Source organism: Myxocyprinus asiaticus, chromosome 38 (genome assembly GCF_019703515.2).
Source record: "Myxocyprinus asiaticus isolate MX2 ecotype Aquarium Trade chromosome 38, UBuf_Myxa_2, whole genome shotgun sequence".
Taxonomy (NCBI): domain Eukaryota; kingdom Metazoa; phylum Chordata; class Actinopteri; order Cypriniformes; family Catostomidae; genus Myxocyprinus; species Myxocyprinus asiaticus.
Window position 1 is genome coordinate 42,147,748 of NC_059381.1, and position 19,708 is coordinate 42,167,455.

At 41.0% G+C, this 19,708-nt stretch overlaps 1 protein-coding gene across 2 annotated transcripts in view; it reads right to left on the reverse strand.

Moving 5' to 3' along the window:
* Nucleotides 1–12,510, reverse strand: part of LOC127429122 (la-related protein 1-like) — a 53,568-nt gene extending 41,058 nt beyond the window's left edge. For both annotated transcript variants that reach the window (XM_051677942.1, XM_051677941.1), the window contains exons 1-2: nucleotides 11,992–12,510; nucleotides 3–64 (exon numbers count right to left, since the gene is read on the reverse strand). In XM_051677942.1, the coding sequence (XP_051533902.1) occupies nucleotides 3–64; nucleotides 11,992–12,292 (363 nt within the window). In that variant the 5' untranslated portion in view covers nucleotides 12,293–12,510. The remainder of the gene's footprint in view (nucleotides 1–2; nucleotides 65–11,991) is intronic.
* Nucleotides 12,511–19,708: the final 7,198 nt, after the last annotated feature.

The following is a 19,708-nucleotide window of genomic DNA, read 5'->3' on the forward strand; positions in this document are numbered from 1 at the left end:
ACCTTTCCTCCTCGTCTCGCTCTTGCATTTCCTGCCCTCACAACCTTGGTGGGCCCAGAATGATCTAGAGACAAAACAATTACAAAAAGCTTTATGCATATTACCAAAAGGGTTGAATACCAAAATGACAGTAGGCAATTATACCAATTGTAGATACATTGGCAGATTTTTAATAATCGGCATTGGCCAATACATTTTCCAATTTGGCTGATTAGTTTCTCAAACCGTGAGGGCACCAATAATCACCTTCTTGCATGTGGAGCCGTCTAAAACATGTTAACGACCAATCACAGTCTGTTGTTCCATGACATTGTGTTGCTACAATAATAGACAGGTGTGCAATATCTCATTTAAGCCTATACAATCTAGAGGGGGTCCAATAGAATCTATGTAAAATCTTGAATTGCATAAGGTGCATCCTTGCATCTCTAGATACAGACTTGACATTTTTTAGAATCCTAGCCCACAATCCCTCCTCCAATAACAAGTTTAAATCTTTCTCACATAATCTCTTGATAGAAGTTGAAGCTCCGTCCCCCAGACTCTGAATTAGCAGGGAGTAATAAACTGATGCCTCATGACCTTTTCCAAAAGCAGTAATCACCACTCCCAGAGTATCTGCCGTTTAGGGGGTGTATGCTACTCCCAAAAATAGTACAGAGCAGGTGGCACAGCTGTAAATACCTAAACAAATGAGATCTGGGAATCCCAAAATGTTGAACCAAATTTTCAAAGGATCTCAACACTCCACTCTCATATAGGTCACCGAGCGTATTAACCTCCCTCACAATCCACTCTGATGAGCAGAAAGCGGACTTATTAATACATAATTTTGGCTACCACCCCTGGAGTCGTGAGTTTGAATCCAGGGCGTGCTGAGTGACTCCAGCCAGGTCTCCTAAGCAACCAAATTGGCCCAGTTGCTAGGGAGGGTAGAGTCACATGGCGTAACCTCTTCGTGGTCGCTATAATGTGGTTCGCGTGGCAAGTTGTGCACGGATGCTGCAGAGGATAGCGTGAAGCCTCCACACAAGCTGTCTCCGCGGTAACGTGCTCAACAAGACGTGATAAGACGCGCGGGTTGACTGTCTCAGACATGGGAGGAAACTGAGATTCGTCCTCCGCCACCCGGACTAAGGCGAGTCACTACGCCACCACGAGGACCTAAAGCGCACAGGGAATTGGGCATTCCAAATTGGGGAGAAAAAGGGAGAAAAAATATATATAAATAATTCTGGGTTCAGCCATATGCTTGAGGAGCAATATTTAAATAAACGTCCGAATTAAACACTCGGGACACTATTGTCCATACCGAGTGCAAATGAGAGATAACGGGGTGTAACTTCTCCGAATAGTTTGAGGCTCTGCAATGGCGAAATATGGGCAAGAACTTCCTGTTCAAAACAGAACCAGTGAGGGGCTCTGTCAGGTGGAAGCGACTAATGAGCCAAATGTCTGAGACCGAATGCATAATAATAAAACAAAATCTTGGGTAGGCCTAGCCCACCTTTGTCAATCGGCCTATGCAATTTACTGAAATGTAATCTGGGATATTCACCATTCCAAATGAAGGTCTTTGCTATGCTATCACATTGCTTGAAATAAGAGAGGGGGACATCTACAGGGAGAGACTGTAGCAGGTAGTTGAATTTTGGAATACAGTTCATTTTAATAACATTAACCTTCCCAATCATAGATAAATGTAATGAAGCCCACCTGCCCAAATTGCTCAAAAACCTTTTTAAAAAAGGGTCAAAATTAACTAAATCACTCAAATTTGCTGGGAATAAAATGCCAAAATACTTAATGCCCTGTTTTGGCCACTGGAAGGCGCCTGGCTGAAAAGATGTTACTGGGCAGTACGCTGTCAGAGCCAAAGCTTCGGATTTAGACCAATTAACTCTGTATCCCGAGAATTTAGAAAAGGAATTAATAATTCTGCGGAGGCAAGGCATAGATCTAGTAGGGTTGGAGACTAATGATAAAATATAATCTGCGTAAAGCAAAAGCTTATGTGCCACACCTCCCACCATCACCCCTGGAAAATCATCTTCCTTTCTTACCGCGGCTGCTAATGGTTCCAGGGCAAGACGGAACAATAATGGGGAAAGAGGGCAACCCTGCCGGGTGCCCCTACCCAGAGTAAAATAATCTGAAATTAATCCATTCGCTGCTACCTGCTGTCTATAAAGCAACTTAATCCAACCACTAAAAGTATTCCCGAACCCATACATTTCCAAAATCTTAAAAAAATAATCCCATTCTACCATATCAAACACATTTTCGGTGTCAAGTGAGATGGCAGCGAACGGAGTCTGATCATTCGCCACTGACCACATGATATTGATGAAACGCCTATTTATCAGAAGAGCTATGGCCCAGAATAAACCCCACCTGATCTATAAGAGATGTCATAACTTTACTTAATCTGTTAGCCAAAATATTTGACAATATTTTAACGTCTAGCTGGATCAGGGAAATTGGATGGCAACTCTTACACTCGCTTGGATCTTTGTCTATAGAGATTGAGATAGAATTCTTTAAAAGCATTATTAATATCAATGGCTGAGGTAAATATTTCACCACCAGCAGATTTCACTGAGGGAATGGTAGTAAAAGACTCTCTCTGTTTTATATATCTAGCCAGAAGTTTTCCTGCCTTGTCCACCCGACTCGAAGTATGACTGTCTTGCCCTGAATAGCCAAAACTGCACCTTCCAGACAAAATAGTATTATATCTGTATTTCAATCGGGTAAATTCTCTGAGGCCATCAGACGACATTCGGCGCTTCAGCTCTGCACTTTTAATATTCCCTTTCAACGCCACGAGTTCTCGTGCTTTGGATTTTTTGGTGAATGAGGCATACTGTATGATCCGGCCCCTAAGAACCACCTTAAGTGCCTCCCAAGCCACGCCCAAAGAGGATTCTGAGGATCAGTTGGTCTCCATATTAACATTGATTTCAGCCTTTAACATTTGTTGGAATTCAGGATTTTGCAAAAGGGATACATTAAAGTGCCAACTACATGATTTCCTTTTCTCCTTGTGGCAACACATATGTGCGTGATCTGAGATTAAAAGGTTTCCAATTGAGCAATCAACAACAGATGAACTGAGGGACTTAGATATAAAAAAAATATATATTCTAGAATAAATCTTACGGATTGATGAAAAAAATGTATAGTCTCTACCAGATGGGTTCAGAAGTCTACAAATATCTGTAAAACCAAGATTTTTACACATCCTGTGAAGTGTCACTGTTGCTCTAGGGGGCTTACACACTTTTGCTTCACTACGATCAAGGACTGAGTCCATCAAAAGATTAAAGTCTCCTCCCAATATTATATCATGAGGGGTGCCAGCGGCTTTCAATATCCCTTCAAGATCTATAAAAAAAGCCCTGATCTTCAATGTTACGTGCGTAAATATTAGCCAAAATAAGACTTTGCCCCTGAATTTCTGCTAAAACAATAATGACTCTTCCTAATTTATCTTTAATTTGTTTGAGACATTTGAACTTTAGATTCTTACTTAGGGTAAGGACTCCCCTGCTCTTACTTGAGCCAGCACTAAAGAAAACATGTCCACCCCATATCTTCCAGCTTCCTGCGGATATTTCTGACGCTTAAGAGAAATAACCTTCCTTCTTTTTATGGGGTGCCCCAACCCATTCACATTCCACGTGGAGAGAGATAATCCACTCATATTAACACTTGACATTTTGACATATTAGAAAAAATTTATTGTGTCAAAAACTAAATTATAAAGACCACATTCAAATATCAGTGCAACAATCAAACCCCGAACTTCCCCCAGAAAAAAAAAGAAAAAAAGAAAAAGTGCACATTAACCCTGCACACGACAGCACCAACTGGTGTCCATCCTTCAAAACTCAAACAGTCCATGTACGCCTACAAGAACCCCCGTGACATCTTTGGCGTCGGATTGCTTAAGTCCGGTGTTTCTATACAAATTTTGTGAGAGAATTATACAGCAAAAGATAATCTACAAAACAAACTCCAGACAATAGGCAGAATAAACACAAAGAACGTGTAGATTCATCCACATAACTGTCCCGAAGGAGTGTTACTCCACAAAACAAACTCCAGCCGTCACTCCATTGACTTTATGAAGGACATCGCTTCCTGAGGACAAGTGAATGTTTTATGGCCTTCCTTAGCATCTATTCTCAATTTGGCTGGGAATATCAGTGCAAAAGCGACCTTCCATTGATGTAAGAGTTTCTTACATTCCTTGAATCGATCATGTTTCTCTCGTCAAATTCGCAAAGTCTGGGAACAAGAAAATGCTGTGGTTCTTCCAAGAAAACTCTTCACCTCGTGTAACACCAGATCTTTATCGGATGATCTCAGAAATTTGGCCAGAATTGATCGGGGCCTGTCTCCCTCCGCAGATCACCAAACCGGAAACCCTGTGAGCTCGCTCGATTTCCAGCTTATGGCCTATTATGTCAAGCAGATTCGGAAAGAGCCCTTCCAAGTTCACCATATGCCGACCTTCTTCGGCTTCAGGAATTCCGACAATTCGGACTTTATTCCGCCGGCTACGGTTAACCAAGTCTTCCAACTTCTCCCAGACTTGCTCCAAATCCACCTTGGTCGCTAGCGGATTAGCAGCTATTTCCCTATCCGATGACTCCAGATAATCGATCCGTTTCTCCACATCCCCCACTCTTATAACCACCTCAGAGAACTTCGTCTCCATGGCAGTGATCGATCGATGTATTACAGCAAGATCCTCCAAGTCAGCACTGACCTTCGTCAGCAATGTAGGCATGTTCAACATTTCTCGCCGAATTTCCCTCATTTCTTTGACCAAATCGAGTCCCTGGCTCGGGGCCTTGTCAGGGGTATCGTAAGTGACTTTTAATGTCTCCAGAACCCAAGGATTTTGAATTTTTTGACATATTATCCTAGAACAGTTATGAAACAGAGTGTATCGAATCTTACTGGTTTATGTCATTAATAGTGATAAAACTAGCAAAGTGTGCAGACCTCGCCGTTCACACGTCTGAACCTCGCATGGCGTCACGTGACTCCCCCGACATTTCACATACTTAAAGTAGTGATCCTAACTGACCTAAGACAGGGAATGTTTTCTACAATTAAATGTCAGGAATTATGAAAAATTGAGTTTAAATGTATTTGGCTAAGGTGTGTATGTAAATTTCAGACATGAAACAAGAACTAAAGTGCTTGGGGTGTTCATAGCCAAAGTTATGTTGCCCTTACTCCGTTGATGAAGATGTGGGATTTCAGGGTTGATGCAGAGTTTTTAAAATCAAATTTAAGACTTTTTAAGACCTGAACAAATAAAATTAATACTGCATCCAGTGGTCGACCAATATGTGTTTTTTTTTTTTTTTTTAATGGCCAATATATCACACAAATTAATATAGTAAATAAACATACAATTGCTAAAAAATAAAAAAAAAATTCATACATTCTTATTTAGCACTAGGGCTGCAACTAACAATTATTTTGATAAATCGACTAATCTAATGATTATTAGAGTGATTATTCAACTCTTCAGGCGATTATTGTGATGATTAATCATTAGCTCTTAATCGACTATTCAGCTTGTGCCCCAACATAAAAGGTTGTAATAAAAGTGTTTACTAATAATGAGGACAAAATCATCTTTTAAAAATACCTCAAAATTACATTCATAAAATTAAAGGGAAAAAAATACTTTTTGTTAAGTTTAATTCAGTAAAAAATAAAATAAATAATAATAATAATATTGTAATCAAGTGTTTTGTCTTGTTTTCCATTTAAAAATATCTAATAATCCTTAAAACAAGATACATTTACCCAAGAAACAACATATTTAGACTTGCTTTAAGAGAACGTATCTTAAATTTGTTCAAAGTGAATTTAGAATACATGTGTATTTTTTCACTTGTTTATTCATCTGCCAGTGCAGTAAAGTCAAAATATACTTATATTCAAGGTCTATCCTCTTAAGTCTAAACATATATGTTGCTTCAGTTAAATGAATCTTGTTTTAAGGATTTTTAGATATTTTAAAATATTTATTATATTCAACATTCTTAGACAACAAATTGGTCTTCTGCAGAATAGCTCCTAAAGTAAATGTACTTTATTTTAAAGGAGTTTTAGATATTTATATTGGAAAACAAGCCAAACCAAAAACAAAAAGACGTATTTAGTTTCAGTGTAGATTATGGGCGATGACCACCTTCTCACCTTTTTGTTCACATCGATCCATCTTTAACTCTCAAAAAAACAAACTCTCTCTTCTTAATAGAACTGCATATCGCCGATTTTCTTCACAATAAGATGCACACCGCAACATGTAATCTCAGCAAAAAAAGAAACGTCCTCTCACTTTCAACTGCTTTTATTTTCAGCAAACTTAACATGTAAATATTTGTATGAACATAAAAAGATTCAACAACTAAGACATAAACTGAACAAGTTTCACAGACATGTGACTAACAGAAAAGGAATAATGTGTCCCTGGACAAAGGGGGGGGTCAAAATCAAAAGTAACAGTCAGTATCTGGTGTGGCCACCAGCTGCATTAAGTACTGCAGTGCAACTCCTCCTCATGGACTGCACCAGATTTACCAGTTCTTGCTGTGAGATGTTATCCCACTCTTCCACCAAGGCACTTGCAAGTTCCTGGACATTTCTGGGGGGAATGGCCCTAGCCCTCACCCTCCGATCCAACAGGTCCCAGACGTGCTCAATGGGATTGAGATCCGGGCTCTTCGCTGGCCATGGCAGAACACTGACATTCCTGTCTTGCAGGAAATCATGCACAGAACGAGCAGTATGGCTGGTGGCATTGTCATGCTGGAGGGTCATGTCAGGATGAGCCTGCAGGAAGGGTACCACATGAGGGAGGAGGATGTCTTCCCTGTAACGCACAGCGTTGAGATTGCCTGCAATGACAACAAGCTCAGTCTGATGATGCTGCGACACACACCCCAGACCATGACGGACCCTCCACCTCCAAATCGATCCCACTCCAGAGTACAGGCCTCGGTGTGACGCTCATTCCTTCGATGATAAACACGAGTCTGACCATCACCCCTGGTGAGACAAAACCATGACTCATCAGTGAAGAGCACTTTTTGCCAGTCCTGTCTGGTCTAGCGAAGGTGGGTTTGTGCCCATAGGCGACGTTGTTGCCGGTGATGTCTCGTAAGGACCTGCCTTACAACAGGCCTACAAGCCCTCAGTCCAGCCTCTCTCAGCCTATTGCGGACAGTCTGAGCACTGATGGGGGGGATTGTGCATTCCTGGTGTAACTCGGGCAGTTGTTGTTGCCATCCTGTACCTGTCCCGCAGGTGTGATATTCGGATGTACCGATCCTGTGCAGGTGTTGTTACACATGGTCTGCCACTGCGAGGACGATCATCTGTCCTTCCTTTCTCCCTGTAGAGCTGTCTTAGGCGTCTCACGGTACGGACATTGCAATTGATTGCCCTGGCCACATCTGCAGTCCTCATGCCTCCATGCAGAATGCTTAAGGCACGTTCACGCAGATGAGCAGGGACCCTGGGCATCTTTCTTTTGATGTTTTTCAGAGTCAGTAGAAAGGTCTCTTTAGTGTCCTAAGTTTTTATAACTGTGACCCTAATTGCCTACCGTCTGTAAGCTGTTAGTGTCTTAACGACCGTTCCACAGGTGCATGTTCATTAATTATTTATGGTTCATTGAACAAGCATGGAAAACATTGTTTAAACCCTTTACAATAGAGATCTGTAAAGTTCTTTGGATTTTTACAGAATTATCTTTAAAATATAATGTCCTGAAAAAGGGACATTTCTTTTTTTGCTGAGTTTATAATGATTCACTTCATGGCAAGCCATCATGTTATAATCTAACTGGAGAAAGTGTGCGTGAGGCATGAACGTATCCGCGACAGCGTGTACAGTGGTGTGAAAAAGTGTTTGCCCCCTTCCTGATTTCTTATTTTTTTTGCATGTTTGTCACACTTAAATGTTTCAGATCATCAAACAAGTTTAAATATTAGTCAAAGATAACACAAGTAAACATAAAATGCAGTTTTTAAATGAAGGTTGTTATTATTAAGGGAAAACAAAATCCAAACCTACATGGCCCTGTGTGAAAAAGTGATTGCCCCCTAAACCTAATAACTGGTTGGGCCACCCTTAGCAGCAACAACTGCAATCAAGCGTTTGCGATAACTTGCAATGAGTCTTTTACAGCGCTGTGGAGGAATTTTGGCCCACTCATCTTTGCAGAATTGTTGTAATTCAGACACATTGGAGGGTTTGAGCATGAACTGCCTTTTTAAGGTCATGCCACAGCATCTCAATAGGATTCAGGTCAGGACTTTGACTAGGCCACTCCAAAGTCTTCATTTTGTTTTTCTTCAGCCATTCAGAGGTGGACTTGCTGGTGTGTTTTGGATCATTGTCCTGCTGCAGAACCCAAGCTCGCTTCAGCTTGAGGTCACGAACAGATGGCCGGACATTCTCCTTCAGGATTTTTTGGTAGACAGCAGAATTCATGGTTCCATTTATCACAGCAAGTCTTCCAGGTCCTGAAGCAGCAAAACAGCCCCAGACCATCACACTACCACCACCATATTTTACTGTTGGTATGATGTTCTTTTTCTGAAATGCGGTGCACCTTCCAAAAAGTTCAACTTTTGTCTCGTCAGTCCACAGAGTATTTTACCAAAAGTCTTGGGGATCATCAAGATGTTTTCTGGCAAAAATGAGACGAGCCTTAATGTTCTTTTTGCTCAGCAGTGGTTTTCGTCTTGGAACTCTGCCATGCAGGCCATTTTTGCCCAGTCTCTTTCTTATGGTGGGGTCATGAACACTGACCTTAATGGAGGCAAGTGAGGCCTGCAGTTCTTTGGATGTTGTTGTGGGGTCTTTTGTGACCTCTTGGATGAGTCGTCGCTGCACTCTTGGGGTAATTTTGGTCGGCCGGCCACTCCTGGGAAGGTTCACCACTGTTCCATGTTTTCGGCATTTGTGGATAATGGCTCTCACTGTGGTTCTCTGGAGTCCCAAAGCTTTAGAAATGGCTTTATAACCTTTTCCAGACTGATAGATCTCAATTACTTTCTTTCTCATTTGTTCCTGAATTTCTTTGGATCTCGGCATGATGTCTAGCTTTTGAAGATCTTTTGGTCTACTTCACTTTGTCAGGCAGGTCCTATTTAAGTGATTTCTTGATTGAGAACAGGTGTGGCAGTAATCAGGCCTGGGTGTGGCTAGAGAAATTGAACTCAGGTGTGATAAACCACAGTTATGTTTTAACAGGTGGGGCAAACACTTTTTCACACAGGGCCATGTAGGTTTGGATTTTGTTTTCCCTTAATAATAACAACCTTCATTTAAAAACTGCATTGTGTTTACTTGTGTTATCTTTGACTAAAATGTAAACTTGATTGATGATCTGAAACATTTAAGTGTGACAAACATGCAAAAAAATAAGAAATCAGGAAGGGGGCAAACACTTTTTCACACCACTGTACATCAGCTGGGTGCAGTTTCAAACTCTCCCCTTCAGATCGGGTCACTTCACGCAACTCGGAAGCGGCGCTGACCACACAGAGACGTGCCAGTTTTGGAGTTTAAACTTATTTATATGGCCTGCTTCCTTATTATTTGAACTTTAATAAAGGATGCATCGAAGATATAACGGTGGAGTGTTTCCTTTAAAGGTGCTCTGACATGCAAGTTTTGCTTCAGTGGAACGGCAGCTCCGGCTCCACTTATTCCACAACGAAAGTGCTTCTGTATTTACTTATTTTGTATTTTTGTATAATTCCCACATACTTTGTGATCTACATCACCTGAAGCTCTTTGGAAAGTTTAGAGTGCATCTGGACTGTGAGCTGTGTAATTCTTCCTCAGTCAGTCGTGAACTGCAGTGCTGCTCTCGCGCATCATCATTATAGTTTCGTATGATCTGATGTTACGTTAAATGAGATCAAACGACTATTCGTCAACGGAAATGTTTGTCGCCAATTTTTTAGTCGACGTTGCTGATAACAAAACTCGATAGCTGCCACGGAGTCAAGGTCGTTGGACAGTTTTAATGTTAATGTGCTTATACGTTGTTGTAAACAGCCTCCATGTCCAATGCCAGTGTTTGCCAGTTGATTATCAAAGCTGTTGATCAATGCATTGGTTGGTCAGTTTTCATCGCATTCCGAAGAAAAACATTTAATTGGACTTCTCTTCGTAAGAAAACAAACAAAAAACTTTGGATTGTCGGTGGATGATTTGTCGGACCGATGTGAACAGAACAATTGGAATCCATTGTTCCAATTCAAAAGCTTTTGAGCAGATTTGGTGTGAATAGGACCTTACTCTAAAATGTGTAATTCAATGCACAAAATATGCAGTATTACTGGTAAATGCATAGGTGCTACCACATTTTTAACCAGCCCTTTGAGGGCACACATAATGCTGATGTGGCATTGGCTGAAATTGAGTTGATCTAAGGACATGAACTAACAACAAATGAACTACAATTGAATGCAATGTATATTTGTATACAGCGAATTTCTGGCATTGAAGAAGAGCTTTTAGATCATGAAAAACAAGAGTGCCACAATGTGTGCGTTACTGACAGTAGCCTTTCAATGTCATTCATTAACTCTGTCTGTGTGTGTGTGTGTGTCAAATTCACAAAAGAGATTCTCTCACATCAGCACATCTGCATTCAGTGTGTAAAACGCAGCACTCTTATTCATCTGCATTTTGAACAGTCAGTCGACTCATTCACTTCAATTCCCCAGTTACATTAGAACGGGCGAAGAGAAGGCCACTGCGATGCAGCAAAGGTTTACATTTTTTTTTTTTTTTTTTAACCACTTCTTCGCAACATCATATCACTTAACTATTTCAATCAGACGCAACAGGAGGCGTGAACACATTACTGGCATGATGAAATACTGTGAGCGATCACATGGCATGAACCACGTTGTCTCACTACAAGGCATTTATGGATTAGATCACAATAGATCCCCAATGAGCCTTAAATTCAATCACTTTTTTATGTTGCTCTAGAAAAGACACCACGTTCACAATATTAATGTGTCGATCTGAGAGAAATCACATTACTTGAGACCGACATAGATTGCTAATGCTAAACAGCTAGCATTAGCACTGATATATTTGGCACATTCAGTGTGCTTTGAACATCATTAGAGACAGATATTCATGATCAGTGTTCATAAATATTAATTCTGATGATGCATTTCAATGATTAAAAACTTTAACGTTAATCCGAGACTGTTTACGACAAAAACGTGGATCTCACACGTGATGTTCCATAACAAATGACAAATATTCAGCAATCACAAGGCCCATTTCAATAATTTCATGAGGTCTGCAAGTGCGATCTGAACGTATCCATTAATCGGCAGTATTATAAGAATAAAACATGAATCAGGTCTGTCAGAAGAGCTCGCGCGATAGGCCGCTAACGCTCGCTGAGCTAACCCGATAGCCATTTGTTCGGAGAAACAATGCTGAAGAGCAAGATGATTTCCATATACTCTTGTGATATTGTTTTCAATAATACACTTTTTGCATCGCCGTGTTATTACATGAACGAATGATCCGCGTGAAAGTCAAATAGAGGCTGAAACAGTAGCGCCAGCTGCAGGCCGCATTTACCGATTTACTGACACAACATGTCCGCCGTGCATCGATTTATCCACTTTATTAAATCACAGAGAACTCAAATCAATGCGCTATCACATAAAACACCACTGGGCTGAACCTACACTGACACAAATGGACAAATTCAGTGGAATAATGCATGGCCATTGCTGCTGTATGTAACATCTCATTTATAGTCGCATTATCCTCCATGAGCGCTTTAAATGACTTGTTATCGGCATGTGACTTGCAGTAATCGTGTAGACAGCACACTTCCTACAGGTCTGGCTTTACATACAACTGCGAACCTTGGCAATTAAAGCAGTGTTTCTTACACACCTTGTTGCGTTTGGCCGTTGACACTGCTGCTCATCGGGTTCATCTTCTTCGTCCACGGGTTCACCTTGGGCGGTGGAGCTTCAGTAAACTCCTTTTTAGCAGCTTTCTCCTGCTCTTCGCACTCTTGGTGTAAGTTCACCTTCACTTGATTGTTGCTCTCATCTTTCGCTCGTTTCAGGCTCGTCTGCTCCTTCATGAGGAATCCAGCCTGTTCTGACGCTCCGTCACGATCGCTCTGCTCGTGATCCTCCTGTGTGAGCAGACGGTTGTTTGGCAGGACAGTCTCCACCTCAGTGGCCATTTCTCCTCGAACACACCTCAAATGTACCGCGATGAGCTGCCCGAAAGATCGCTTCTGTCCCGCCGCTGAACGTCTCCACTCCACCCCTAGACCAAAAAGGCTTCAGTCTAAGACGCAGAGTGGTGAATTTCAATTAAACATGTAAAAACCCTTTAAAAATGACGGACCGATCAGCTCTACTTACAGCAACGTGAGAGAACCACGCGTTGGACGTGAGCGCGCACGTTAACGGGGCGTGGCATCGACAGACAGCGATACCACGTGAGTCGTCCGGGCTCTAGGGATGGGCAATACCACTTTCTTTTCGATCCGATAGCAAGTCCTTTTAGGCCAATATCGCCGATACCTCTATTAGATTGAATTTTTACGAAATCTTTGGATTAAATTAGTAACTTTATTATTGCTTAAATTTTTACTATATTTATGGGCCTAAACAGAAAATTATTAGGCTGCTTTGTTTACCCTTTAAAAATGAGTTAGTATAAGCCACGTATAAAACCTGAAAATGAACCATAGATATTATTATATGGTTACTATTATTAAAACCAAGTTACCATATAGAAACTACAGTGATGCTGTAGTAAAACAATGGTTAATTGCATCAAAACCTTGGTTACTGCCAAAAAGAAAAGAAAAAAAAAACATGGTTACTAGTCATGGTTAATACAATATTACTACAGTAAATCCATGGTATCATTTATTAACGAGTATTAAAGATCATTATCAATGTTTTAACAACTCTGAATTTAAATAAACCTGTAAAAATTGTCAAACAAGCCCATTATAATACATGTCACGTCTAGGTTTGTCATTACTTGGTGTGAATAACTCCAGATGCTGTTTTTCTGTCATTACCTCAGGAAAGCACTGCTACCTCTTTGAACAAGCGCTATGACTGAAAGGGTGGGCGCTGTCTGTGACTGCTAGTGTATTTTAGCATTTCTGCGCGTCAAGATGAGCGGAAGAAAAAATAGTTCCGGTGCCATGCAACTATTTGCTCATATAATTTTTTTTTTCCACTTCGAAGCTTATGAGATGCATTAATATTCATGTTGTCTAAATAATAAGATCACTTGTTTAATAAAAACCTTCAGGATCTATATTTTTATGTGAGGATCGCTATTCTTATCGGAAGTATCTATACTTTAGTATCGATCCGCCCATCCCTACCAGGCTCCTTAAAGTAAGCGAGTGCACTGCAGACCGCTGCTAGTCAGCAAGTTCACGAGGGCGCATGAGTGATCAAAGCGTGCATTTGGAATGTGTTTAAGTCAAGTATTTTTTCTTTTTATAGCGCTTTGTACAACACATCGTTTCAAAGCAGCTTTACAGAAAATCATGTATTAACAGAAAAATTAAACTGTAATATCTATAAAGTCTTAGAGTGATCATTGTGTAGTTTGATTAAATATGACTGTAAATTGTGTATAAAAATAAAATAATAAAATAATAATTGTATTTAGAATCCCTGTGAGCAAGCTGTGGTTAGGACCCAATTTTGTCTGGGGCAAAATGAAACCCGAGTGCCCAAAATGTCACATACAAAACTCTGAACCCTCAACCAAAATTCCTAGGTCTTAACACCCCCCCAAAAAACATGTGTCTCCATCTTCTGATTGGCATCGCCATCAGGTGGGTGTGTCTTTAAAACCAAGCCTATACAATCTAGAGGGGGTTCAATAGAATTTATGTAAAATCTTAAATTGCATAAGGCGAACCCTTGCATCTCTAGATACAGACTTGACGTTTTTTAGAATCCTAGCCCACACTCCAATACCAAGTTTAAATCTTTCTCCCATAATCTCTTGAGAGAAGTTGAAGCTCCGTCCCCCAGACTCTGAATTAGCAGGGAGTGATACACTGATGCCTCATGACCTTTTCCAAAAGCAGTAATCACCACTCCCAGAGTATCTGCTGCTTTAGAGGGGTGTGTGCTACTCCCAAAAACAATACAGAGCAGGTGGCACAGCTGTAAATACCTATAGAACTGAGATCTGGGAATCCCAAAATGTTGAGCCAAATTTTCAAAAGATCTCAACCCTCCACTCTCATATAGGTCACCGAGTGTAGTAACCCCCCTCACAATCCACTCTGACCAGCAGAAAGGGGACTTATCAATACATAATTTTGGGTTCAGTCATATGCTTGAGGCAATATTTAAATAAATGTCCGAATTAAACACTCTGGACACTTTTGTCTATACCGAGTGCAAATGGGAGATAACGGGGTGTAAATTAACTTCTCCAATTAGTTTCATAGAAAGGCTTTGCAATGGCGAAATAGGGGCAAGAACTTCCTGTTCAATACAAAACCAGGAAGGGGCTGTCTCAGGTGGAAGCGACCAATGAGCCAAATGTCTGAGACCAAATGCATAATAATAAAACAAAATCTTGGGTAGGCCTGGCCCACCTTTGTCAATCAGTCTATGTAACTCATTAAAATTTAATCTAGGGTGCTTACCATTCCAAATGAAGGTCTTTGCTATGCTATCAAATTGCTTGAAATAAGAGAGGGGGACATCTACAGGGAGAGATTGTAGCAGGTAGTTACATTTTGGAATCCAGTTCATTTTAATAACATTAACCTTCCCAATCATAGATAAATGTAATGAAGCCCACCTGCCCACATCGCTCGAAAACCTTTTTATTAAGGGGTCAAAATTAACTCTTATTTGACCATATAATATTTTCTGGAAATAAAATGCCCAAATACTTAATGCCCTGTTTGGGCAACTGGAAGGTGCCTGGCTGGAAAGCCGTTACTGGGTAGTACGCTGTCAGAGCTAAAGCTTCGGATTTAGACCAATCGACTCTGTATCCTGAGAACATAGAAAAGGAATTAATAATTCTGTGGAGGAAAGGCATAGATCTAATGGGGTCAGAGACGAATAATAAAATATCATCTGCGTAAAGCAAAATCTTATGCACCACACTTCCTGCCACGACCCCTGGAAAATCATCTTCCTTTCTTATCGCGGCTGCTAATGGTTCCAGGGCAAGACAGAACAATAATGGGGAAAGAAGGCAACCCTGCCGGGTGCCCCTATCCAGAGTAAAATAATCTGAAATTAATCTATTTGTTTGTACCACCGCTACCGGGTGTCTATAAAGTAACTTAATCCATCCAATAAAAGTATTCCCAAACCCGTATATTTCCAAAATCTTAAAAAGATAATCCCATTCTACCATATCAAACGCCTTTTCGGCATCAAGTGAGATGGCAGTGACCAGAGTCTGATCATTCAACACTGACCACATAATATTGATGAGATGCCTAATGTTATCAAAAGAGCTGCGGCCCCGAATAAACCCCACCTGATCTACATGTATAAGAGATGTCATAACTTTAATTAATCGGTTAGCCAAAAGTTTTACAATATTTTAACGTCTAGCTGGATCAGGGAAATTGGACAGTAACTCTTACACCCGCTTGGATCTTTGTCTTTTTTAAGAATCAGATTGATCCGGGCTTGTGTCATGGTTGGCAGAAGCTTTCCATTCTTTAATGATTCCGTATAAACTTCTAACATAAGTGGAGCCAGTTCTGTAGCATAAGATCTAAAAAATTCAGCGGCAAAGCCATCTGGCCCCAGAGCCTTGCCTGTTGGCAGGACTTTAATTACCTTGCCAAGCTCCTCCAAGGTTATCTCAGAAGCAAGAGAATTTTTTTGCTCAGTCGTCAGTTTAGGGAGATCTAATGGTTCCACAAAGTTTCTAATATTTTCATCAGTAGACGAAGACGTGGAGCTATAGAGATCAAGATAGAATTCTTTAAAAGCATTATTAATATCAATGGCCGAGGTAAAAATTTCACCACCAGCAGATTTCACTGAGGGAATGGTAGAAAAAGACCCTCTCTGCTTTATATATCTAGCCAAAAGCTTCCCTGCTTTGTCCCCTGACTCAAAGTATGACTGTCTTGCCCTGAATAACTAAAACTCCACCTTCTGCAACAAAATAGTATTATATCTGTATTTCAATCAGGTAAATATGATTATGTACACAACATCACTGGGACCCATCATTCAGGCACATGGTTTCTCTTACCACTGCTACGCTGATGACACGCAACTCTACTTGTCTTTCCAGCCCAACGACACCACAGTGACTGCTCGAATTTCTGCCTGCCTGGCAGACATCTCGGCCTGGATGAAGGAGCACCACCTGCAACTCAACCCAGCCAACCCTGCTGTTGAACACAACATCACCATGCAGCTGGGTGCAACTACAGTAACGCCTTCCAAATCAGTCAGAAATCTAGGGGTAACCATTGACAACAGACTAAATTTCACAGACCACATCTCAAAGATCTCAAGATCATGTAGATTTACACTCTACAATATCAGGAAGATAAGACCCTTCCTCTCTGAACATGCCACACAACTGCTTGTCCAGTCACTTGTCATAACTAGACTAGACTACTGTAACACTCTCATTGCAGGCCTCCCTGCATGTGCAATTAGACTCCTGCAAATGATCCAGAATGCAGCAGCACATCTGGTCTTTAATGAACCAAAGAGAGCACTCCTTGTCTCTCTCCACTGGCTGCCGGTTGATGCACATATCAAATTCAAGGCTCTGATGCTGGCATACAGAACAGTCACTGGGTCTGCTCCAGCATACCTAAAATCATTTATGCAGAGCTACACGCCCACTAGAAGCCTGCGGTCGGCTAAGGAACGTTGCCTTGTTGTACCAACACAAAGAGGCACCAAAACACTTTTCCGGACTTTCAGCTTCATCATACCACGTTGGTGGAACGACCTTCCCAACTCCATCCGTGAAGCTGACTCACTCTCTGTCTTCAAAAAATGACTAAAAACACATCTTTTCCATGAGCACTTAACCAGTCATTAAAAAATGTTTTTAAAAAAAAAAAATAATAATAATTCCTGTTGCACTTTATTCTCTGTTTTGAATACTATTATGATGCTAGTGAAACTTTGTAATACAGCACTTTTCATACCACTGTCTCCTTAAGATGATTCGCTTATGTTTTCCTCTTTTGTAAGTCGCTTTGGATAAAAGCGTCTGCCAAATGAATAAATATAAATGTAGGCCATCAGAAGACATTTGGTGCTCAGCTCTGCCTCTGCACTTTTAATATTCCCTTCCAACTCCACGAGTTGTCGTGCTTTGGATTTTTGATGAATGAGAAAGATGAATTAAGCGCCTCCCAAGCCATGCACACAGAGGATACTGAGGACCAGTTGGTCTCCATATAAACATTGATTTCAGTCTTTAACATTTGTTGGAAATCAGGATTTTGCAAAAGGGATACATTAAAGCACCAACTATATGATTTATTTTTCTCCATATGTGGCAACACCTCTAAACTCACCAGGGCGTGATCTGAGACTAAGATGTTTCCAATTGAGTAATCAACAACAGATGAAATGAGGGACTTAGATATATATATAAAAAATCTATTCTAGAATAAATCTTATGGACTGATGTAAAAAATGTATAGTCTCCAAAGTCTCCAAATACACTATATTGCCAAAAGTATTCGCTCACCCATCTAAATAATTGAATTCAGGTGTTCCAATCACTTCCATGGCCACAGGTGTATAAAATGAAGCACCTAGGCATGCAGACTTCTTCTACAAACATTTGTGAAAGAATGGGCCGCTCTCAGGAGCTCAGTGAATTCCAGCGTGGTACTGTGATAGGATGCCATCTGTGCAACAAGTCCAGTCGTGAAATTTCCTCGCTACTAAATATTCCACAGTCAACTGTCAGTGGTATTATAACAAAGTGGAAGCGATTGGGAATGACAGCAACTCCAAGGCCATGTAAAATGACAGAGCGGGGTCAGCGATGCTGAGGCGCATAGTGTGCAGAGGTCGCCAACTTTCTGCAGAGTCAATCGCTACAGACCTCCAAAGTTCATGTGGCCTTCAGATTAGCTCAAGAACAGTGCGTAGAGAGCTTCATGGAATGGGTTTCCATGGCCGAGCAGCTGAATCCAAGCCATACATCACCAAGTGCAATGCAAAGCGTCGGATGCAGTGGTGTAAAGCACGCCGCCACTGGACTCTAGAGCAGTGGAGATGCGTTCTCTGGAGTGACGAATCACGCTTCTCCATCTGGCAATCTGATGGATGAGTCTGGGTTCGGCGGTTGCCAGGAGAATGGTACTTGTCTGACTGCATTGTGCCAACTGTGAAGTTTGGTGGAGGGGGATTATGGTGTGGGGTTGTTTTTCAGGAGCTGGGCTTGGCCCTTAGTTCCAGTGAAAGGAACTCTGAATGCTTCAGCATACCAAGAGATTTTGGACAATTCCATGCTCCCAACTTTGTGGGAACAGTTTGGGGATGGCCCCTTCCTGTTCCAACATGACTGCGCACCAGTGCACAAAGCAAGGTCCATAAAGACATGGATGAGCGAGTTTGGTGTGGAAGAACTTGACTGGCCTGCACAGAGTCCTGACCTCAACCCGATAGAACACCTTTGGGATGAATTAGAGCGAAGACTGCGAGACAGGCCTTCTCGTCCAACATCAGTGTTTGACCTCACAAATGCGCTTCTGGAAGAATGGTCAAAAATTCCCATAAACACACTCCTAAACCTTGTGGAAAGCCTTCCCAGAAGAGTTGAAGCTGTTATAGCTACAAAGGGTGGGCCGACGTCATATTAAACCCTATGGATTAAGAATGGGATGTCACTTAAGTTCATATGCGTCTAAAGGCAGATGAGCGAATACTTTTGGCAATATAGTGTATCTGTAAGACCAAGATTTTTACACATCCTGTGAAGCATCAATGTTGCTCTGGGGGGCTTACACATTTTTGCTTCACTATGATCAAGGACGGAGTCCATCAATAGATTAAAGTCTCCTCCCAATATTATATCATGCGGGGTGCCAGCGGCTTGCAACATTCCTTCAAGATCTATAAAAAAGCCCTGACCATCAGCATTAGGTGCGTAAATATTAGCCAAAATCAACTTTTGCCCCTGAATTTCTGCTAAAACAATAATGACTCTTCCTAATTTATTTTTTCTTTGTTTGAGACATTTGAATTGTAGATGTTTACTTATCAATGTAATTGTAATCAAAATGTTTACATTTTGACATATGAGAAAAAATAGATTGTGTGAAAAATAAACATTTAAAGACCACACTCCAACATTAGTGCAACAGTCAAACCCTGAACTTCCCCCGAACCAAACAAAAAGAAAAAAGAAAAACATGAGCATTAACCTCGGGCACGACAGCACCAACCGGCGTCCATCCCTCTAAACTCAAACAGTCCATGTACGCCTACGAGAGCCCCTGCGACAACTTTGCCATCAGATTGCTCAAGTCCGGTGTTTCTACCCACGTTTCGTAAGACAGAATTACATAACAGAAGAAAATCTATAAAACAAACTCCAACCAATAGGCAGAAAAAAACACAACAAATGTGTAGGTTCA